Raw genomic sequence first — 8185 nt, 5'->3', positions numbered from 1 at the left:
AGTGGGCCTTATAACCATCACTACAAACAAAGCTAGTGGAGGTGATGGAATTACAGTTGAGCTATTTCAAATCCTAAAAGATGATGATGTTAAAGTGCTGCACTTAATAGGCCAGCAAATTTGGAAAACTCAGCAGTGGCTACAGGACTGTAAAGGGTCAGTTTTCATTCCAACCCCAAAGAAAGGCAGTGCCAAAGAATGCTGAAACTACTGCACAATTGCACTCATGTCATACACTAGCAAAGTAATGCTCAAAATTCTCCAAGCCAGGCTTCAGAAATACATGAACCAGGAACTTCCAGGTGTTCAATCTGGTTTTATAAAAGGCAGAAGAACCAGAGATCAAGTTGCTGGATCATTGAAAAAACAAGAGAGTTCCAGAAAAAAAAAAAAAAAAAAATATATATATATATATATATATATATATATATATTTCTGCTTTATTGAATATGTCAAAGCATTTGACTGTGTGGATCACAATAAACTGTGGAAAATTCTGAGAGAGATGAGAGTACCAGACCACCTGACCTGCCCCTTGAGAAACCTGTATAGCTACCAGGAAGCAACAGTTAGAACTGGACATGGAACAACAGACTGGTTCCCAATAGGAAAAGTGTACGTCAAGGCTGAATATTTTTACCCTGCTTATTTAACTTATATGCAGAGGGCATCATGAGAAATGCTGGGCTGGAAAAGGACAAGCTGGAATAAAGATTGCCAGGAAAGATATCAATAACATCAGATATGCAGATGACGTAACAGTTATGGCAGAAAGTTAAGAAGAGCTAAAGAGCCTCTTGATGAAAGTGAAAGTGGATAGTGAAAAAGTTGGCTTAAAGCTCAACATTCAGAAAACAAAGATCATAGCATCTGGTTCTATCACTTCATGGCAAATTGATGGATAAACACTGGAAACAGTGGCAGACTTCATTTTTGGGGGCTTCAAAATCACTGCAGATGGTGACTGCAGCCATGAAATTAAAAGACGCTTACTCCTTGGAAGAAAAGTTATACCAACCTAGACAGCATATTAAAGAACAGAGACATGACTTCGCCAACAATAGTCCATCTAGTCAAGGCTATGGTTTTTCCAGTAGTCATGTATGGATGTGAGAGTTGTACTATAAAGAAAGCTGAGCAGCAAAGAATTGATGCTTCTGAACTGTGGTGTTGGAGAAGACTCTTCAGAGTCCCTTGGACTGAAAGGAGATACAACTGGTCCATCCTAAAGGAAATCAGTCCTGGGTGTTCACTGGAAGGACTGATGTTGAAGCTGAAACTCCAGTACTTTGGCCACCTCATGCGAAGAGCTGATTCATTTGAAAAGACCCTGATGTTGGGAAAGATTGAGGGCAGGAGGAGAAGGGGATGACAGAGGATGAAATGGTTGGATGGCATAACTGACTCAATGGACATGAGTTTGGGTAAACCCCAGGGGTTGGTGATGGACAGGGAGGCCTGGCGTGCTGCAATCCATGGGGTTGTAATGAATCAGACATGACTGAGCGACTGAACTGTACTGAACTGAATATTTATTAGCCTACTTTAAATGCATCTTCTTGTTTAAATCTTACAAAAGTCCCATGAAATAGAATTTATCTTTTTTTTTTTTTTAATATGAGGAAACTGAATCTTTGAGTACATAATGACTTCCTAAATTCATGTGACTATTGGCAAAATCAAATCCATTCCCTGTAATTATCAGAATCACGTGTGCCTGCCACACGGGTTATTCCTTTCTTTGGCATTAGGAAGTTAGAGGTTTAACAGAGATCAAATTTATACAAATGTGGAAGGAACTGAGGAAGTGATAGTCTGGAAAGGAAGCTGGAGGATCAGAGTATTCACTCATTCTAACAGCGTAAGTTACTTGTATGGGTAGACAAGAGGACAAGCAGAGCTTGTGGGAATATCTGAGAAAGTAAGATCATCAGCCACGCAAAGGAGACCATGAAGAAGTTGATCATGGCCACATCTGTGGAAACTTCCACCTCTGTGGAAGATGCTGGCAAACTTATGTTGGTGCATTTGAGGCTGATTTTCGTTGGTTAGGACAGCAGCTGGGGAGACTGGTTGAACATAGAGTAAGAGACTACTGAGGACAAAGTGGGGTCCATCATTTCTCTCACTTCAGTATTCAAAAGAATATAAAACAGCCTATTATTCATTTCTTTTCTGCATCAAATGTCTCAACAGAATGATCACATTCGTATGGACATTTATTTATAGATTATCTATTTTTTCACTAAATATAATACCATTCTGTCCTCCAGTCTCCTCAACACACTCCTCTCCACTTTTCCTTGCCTCTTTCTCTCAGTATTCTCTCTACATCCTTAGATTCCTTACCCTGCCCTTCTTAGACAGTTCCTTTTTCCTCAGATTTTGCCATTCAGTTCAGTTCAGTTGCTCAGTTGTGTCCAACTCTTTGCAACCCCATGAATCGCAGCACACCAGGCCTCCCTGTCCATCACAAACTCCCGGAGTTCACTCAGACTCAAGTCCATCAAGTCAGAGATGCCATCCAGCCATCTCATCCTCTGTCATCCCCTTCTCTTCCTGCCCCCAATCCCTCCCAGCATCAGAGTCTTTTCCAATGAGTCAACTCTTTGCATGAGGTGGCCAAAGTACTGGAGTTTCAGCTTTAGCATCATTCCTTCCAAAGAAACCCCAGGGCTGATCTCCTTCAGAATGGACTGGTTGGATCTCTTTGCAGTCCAAGGGACTCTCAAGCACCTTCTCCAACACCACAGTTCAAAGGCATCAATTCTTCGGTGCTCAGCCTTCTTCACAGTCCAACTCCCACATCCATACATGACCACAGTAAAAACCATAGCCTTGACTAGACGGACCTTTGTTGGCAAAGTAATGTCTCTGCTTTTGAATATGCTATCTAGGTTGGTCATAACTTTCCTTCCAAGGAGTAAGCGTCTTTTAATTTCATGGCTGCAGTCCCCATCTGCAGTGATTTTGGAGCCCCCAAAAATAAAGTCTGACACTGTTTCCACTGTTTCCCCATCTATTTCCTATGAAGTGATGGGACCAGATGCCATGATCTTCATTTTCTGAATAAATCCTTGATGACCTATAGCCACAGCTATATAGCTTGTTGTGTTCTGTATAAATCTGATACAAATCCATTAATAATTTGAGCCTGCTATAAATTGAGTGTCTTTATGGAGATCCCATATCCTATAACATAAGATTGATTCTAATTGGGGAGTATAGACCCTACTGAAAACAGGGAAAAATTTTGGTGTAAGAATACTTGCATTTCACTGAGGAATTTTTCAAGGCACTGGGAAGAGTAAAACAGATTCATAATGATGTTAAAGTTCTCTTGCGTACAAACCAACAAACAGCGGGTTTAGAAATTATGGAGCAAATGGCCTTGCTTCAAGAAACATCTTACAAAAGACTTTACCGGTGGGCTCAAAGTGAATGCAGAACACTGACACAAGAATCATGTGACATATCTCCAGTACTAACTCAGGCAATGGAAGCCCTGCAGGACAGACCTGTCTTATATAAGTATACCTTAGATGAGTTTGGAACAGCCAGAAGAAGTACAGTGGTTCGTGGATTCATTGATGCTCTTACAAGAGGGGGCCCAGGAGGTACCCCTAGACCCATTGAAATGCACTCCCATGACCCTTTGAGATACGTAGGAGATATGTTGGCTTGGCTCCATCAAGCTACTGCTTCTGAAAAAGAACACCTCGAAGCTCTTTTGAAGCATGTAACTACACAAGGTGTTGAAGAAAATATTCAAGAAGTTGTTGGCCATATCACTGAGGGTGTGTGCAGACCTCTAAAGGTTCGAATTGAACAAGTAATAGTTGCTGAACCTGGGGCAGTTTTATTATATAAAATTTCTAACCTCCTCAAATTTTACCACCACACAATCAGTGGCATTATTGGAAATAGCGCAACTACATTGTTGACTACCATTGAAGAAATGCATTTGTTGAGCAAAAAAATATTCTTCAACAGCTTAAGTCTTCATGCCAGTAAGTTAATGGACAAGGTTGAACTCCCACCACCTGATCTTGGACCAAGTTCTGCCTTAAATCAGACGCTCGTGTTGCTGCGTGAAGTTCTAGCGTCTCATGATTCTTCAGTTGTGCCGTTAGATGCCCGTCAAGCTGATTTTGTGCAGGTTTTATCGTGTGTCTTGGATCCTCTCCTCCAGATGTGTACTGTATCAGCCAGCCATTTGGGCACAGCTGACATGGCCACTTTCATGGTCAATTCACTATATATGATGAAGACGACATTAGCTCTGTTTGAATTCACTGACAGACGTCTGGAAATGCTGCAGTTCCAGATTGAAGCACATTTGGACACACTTATAAATGAGCAAGCTTCTTACGTTTTAACCAGAGCAGGCTTGAGTTATATTTATAACACGGTACAGCAGCATAAAGTTGAACAGGGCCCTTTAGCTAATCTGCCCAACTTGGATTCTGTGGCACTGAAGGCTGCAATGGTTCAGTTTGATCGCTATCTGTCAGCTCCTGACAACCTGTTAATGCCACAGCTGAACTTTCTTCTAAGTGCCACAGTGAAAGAGCAGATCATAAAACAGTCTACAGATTTAGTCTGCAGAGCCTATGGGGAAGTGTATGCAGCTGTGATGAATCCGGTCAATGAGTACAAAGATCCTGGGAACATTCTACACCGATCGCCACAGCAAGTGCAGACACTTCTCTCCTGATCATCGTCTTTGAGTGTGGTAGCAAAATACTGCATTCCTAAAACCCTGAAGGTTTTCTCGGTTTTTAGTCTGTTCATCTTTACTTTGAAATCTGATGGTTGCAGTTTTCTTTGTATCATAAGAATATGAATCCCAGTAATTGCTCTGGTCACAGTAATGTGTAAGTAGCATGTGGACCTGGGTTATTAGCAGTTGCTCTGTATCTGCTCTCCACACAGAAGGACTCTGTTCTTTGCTAATCCTGTCTCTAGCTCTGCCGTTTTTCCTCAATTCTGGAATACACATATGTGGAAAAAGAGTAGAATGAGAGGTTTCAGGGATTTTTGTTTTTAAACAAGATTAGTTCTAAATTTAACTGTACATTAAAAATTATCTAAACTTAAGAGTTAGTTTGAAGATATGACCTAATATTAATAAACATCTCTTTACTTAAAGATTCATTTGCTTCCTTATTAGATATTGTGAGTAGGTATGCTTAAACGGAGGAGCAGAAATATACATTCAGCAAAAACAGAGAGCAGTCATTTAAAGGTGGCTTCCACTCTGGCTGCCCTGGACTGAATTCAAGGTGAAATTCAGCGTCGGCTAGGATGTAGGTGTGAGGTGTGTGGACATCCTGTGCTGCATGTCAGTCTGGTGTTTAAAGGAATGTGTTTGTTGTACCATGTGGACTCTAAATTCAACTGTCTATTCATTTTGTCTGGTGTTTAAACCAACGAAAAACTGATGTATTCTATCACTGGAGGGAAAATGCCAAAGTAGCAAACTTCTAATTGATGACATATCTATTCATATGATGCCCCTTGCAAAGAATTCTTTGGGCTCTGACTTTGAAACTTGACCAAAAATGAGATTCAAAATCAGTTTGTTTTTTTTTTTTTTTTTTTTAACAAATCTAAATGTATTTGATGTGACTTTGTTGGTAAGATGTTGAGGACAGTTCTTATTAGCAAAATCTTAATTTCTGGTAGATCTATAAAAAGAGGTATGTCCCCAAATTACAAATGAGAAAATGAGATATAAGGAAAACCTTGGTTAGGTTAAAATATTTTGAAAAGTAGTAAGATAATATTTATTTGGCAAATACAGAATGTATAACAAATTAGTATTGTCAGAATGGGGCTGTTCTATCTGAAATTTACAGTTGTATTAATATGATTTTTTTGGATCAAGAATAATTGGTTACATATCATCTCTTTTGGTGTTTGATATGTATTTTAATCTTTTTCCTTCAATAAATGTGATATATTAAAATAAAGTATGATGTAAGGCAAGAGCTTAAATTTTATATAATTTATATCTATTGTGAGAAAAGATTGCTTGCTTATCATTAGTGAATTCCTTTGTTTTCTAGGGGAAATAAAAATATATTTATCTTTTTACCTAAGTTTTTCAAATAAAATACTAAAGTGTTTTTAGAAAAAAAAAAAAAAAAAAAGAATACTTGCATTTGTTAAGTAACACAATGCATATAACTACTGGCCTCATAAAAAGATGTGTTTTCTGAGAAAAATACAGGTTGTAGTTTTAAAAATTAATAAGCTGCTGTGGCAGGGGCTGACATCTTATAGGAGAACTCCTCAGAAGGGAATAATGCATGCTTGTACAGCTTCAAAGATGTGTGAAGTCATGGATGAGGTTGGGTGTTGCAGGTTCTCATGGCAGCTAAAGAGTGGCATATGAAAGAATTCTCCTTTTGATATACCTCTTTAATTTTTCAAAAGTCTGTTTTCTATGATGCAAGACACAGAATGATACATTTGTGACATACATATCTCAGATTGTGAATATATAATGTGAATCGATATACTTCTCTACTAAAGTTTAATAATTTCATTAATTATGGATGCATGCTATGTTTCAAAAAACTCTCATATTTGTGTTTTAGTTTATACTGACTCAAGTATTATATGAATTTATATAACAGTATTAAGTGATTAAGCTTCAATTTTTTTTATAATAGTAAACTGTATTAGGAATATGTATTTGAAAGTATAGATAGTAAAGGACCCAGAGGTATCAATAATACTCCAGGTGGAGCAGAGCCAAAATGAAAACAAATTTCTCCATGACAAGTAATTGTATCCCTGTGCTATAAAACTAAACCTCTTTGGTGAACTTGAAAAAATATAGTCTTTGGACTCAAATTCATGAGTTTTCATTACTTTTCTCACTTCACAGTTTTGCATTTGTGTTTTTTGAATAAGCAGAGATTCCCTTAGAAATGTGCAAAGAATATGTTGCTGTTCAGGGGATTATATTTTAAAATGATATCATTTTAGGGGCAGTAGAAAATGATGTCAAAAATCAGAAAGTCAATAGTTCTTTAGTCTTTGTTTCAAACAATAAGAGCATTTAGAAGTAAATTTTAGATTGTTTTAAATAAACTTTTGGAGAAGGAAATGGCAACCCACTTCAGTATCCTTGCCTGGAAAATCTCGTGCACAGAGGAGCCTGGTGGGCTGCAGTTCATGGTGTTACAGAGTTGGGCACGACTGAGCGATTAACAGTTACTTACTAAATAAACTTTATTCATGCACACAACTATTAGAACATCTTATCAGAACATGAGAACATTGCTTTTGTTAGTGTTTGCACTGAGGTAGTGGCAGAATTATTGACTAATTTTTGTGCAGAAAGTCAACTGAGAGATATTATATAGAACATTCTTTTAAAACTAAGATAAGCTATAAGTCATATTCAGTCAGTCACTGTGATTTTATAAGGGCATGGCTATTTTTTAAAAGAGACTGAAAAAAGCAAAGGTCATAAATCTATTGCATTGATTTTTTTGTGTGTGTGATACTATCCAACAATCATTGTGCTAACATCCTTAAAAATGCAAATATTTTCTTCCTAGAATATTTCAGAAATTATACAAATAAGCCCTAAAAAATCAAACATGTGCACTTTCTTGTTTGTGATATGTATTTTCCCACGTCAGTCAGTCAGTCAGTTCAGTCCCTCAGTCGTCTCCGACTCTTGGCGACCCCATGAATCACAGCACGCCAGGCCTCCCTGTCCATCACAAACTCCCAGAGTTCACTCAGACTCAAGTCCATCAAGTCAGTGATGCCATCCAGCCATCTCATCCTCTGTCGTCCCCTTCTCCTCCTGCCCCCAATCCCTCCCAGCATCAGAGTCTTTTCCAATGAGCCAACTCTTCGCATGAGGTGGCCAAAGTACTGGAGTTTCAGCTTCAGCATCATTCCCTCCAAAGAAATCCCAGGGCTGATCTCCTTCAGAATGGACTGGTTGGATCTCCTTGCAGTCCAAGGGACTCTCAAGCACCTTCTCCAACACCACAGTTCAAAAGCATCAATTCTTTGGTGCTCAGCCTTCTTCACAGTCCAACTCTCACATCCATACATGACCACAGGAAAAACCATAGCCTTGACCAGACAGACCTTTGTTGGCAAAGTAATGTCTCTGCTTTTGAATATGCTATCTAGGTTGGTCATAACTTTC

At 38.6% G+C, this 8185-nt stretch overlaps 1 protein-coding gene across 1 annotated transcript; it reads left to right on the top strand.

The window, feature by feature from the left end:
• Positions 1-3281: 3281 nt before the first annotated feature.
• Positions 3282-6104, top strand: LOC102416094 (conserved oligomeric Golgi complex subunit 6). Its single transcript, XM_044945514.2, has one exon. It carries the CDS (start codon positions 3377-3379, stop codon positions 4715-4717), a length of 1341 nt encoding a protein of 446 aa, XP_044801449.2. The 5' UTR covers positions 3282-3376; the 3' UTR covers positions 4718-6104.
• Positions 6105-8185: the final 2081 nt, after the last annotated feature.

The sequence above is a fragment of the Bubalus bubalis genome, chromosome 7 (genome assembly GCF_019923935.1).
Source record: "Bubalus bubalis isolate 160015118507 breed Murrah chromosome 7, NDDB_SH_1, whole genome shotgun sequence".
NCBI classification, from domain to species: domain Eukaryota; kingdom Metazoa; phylum Chordata; class Mammalia; order Artiodactyla; family Bovidae; genus Bubalus; species Bubalus bubalis.
Note: the sequence above shows the minus strand (reverse complement) of the source record. Positions and strands in the feature narration are given on the sequence as shown.

Bases quoted from the DNA above. Each gene is read 5' to 3' on its own strand.
- LOC102416094 (XM_044945514.2), top strand. From the start codon at position 3,377: ATGGAGCAAATGGCCTTGCTTCAAGAAACATCTTACAAAAGACTTTAC.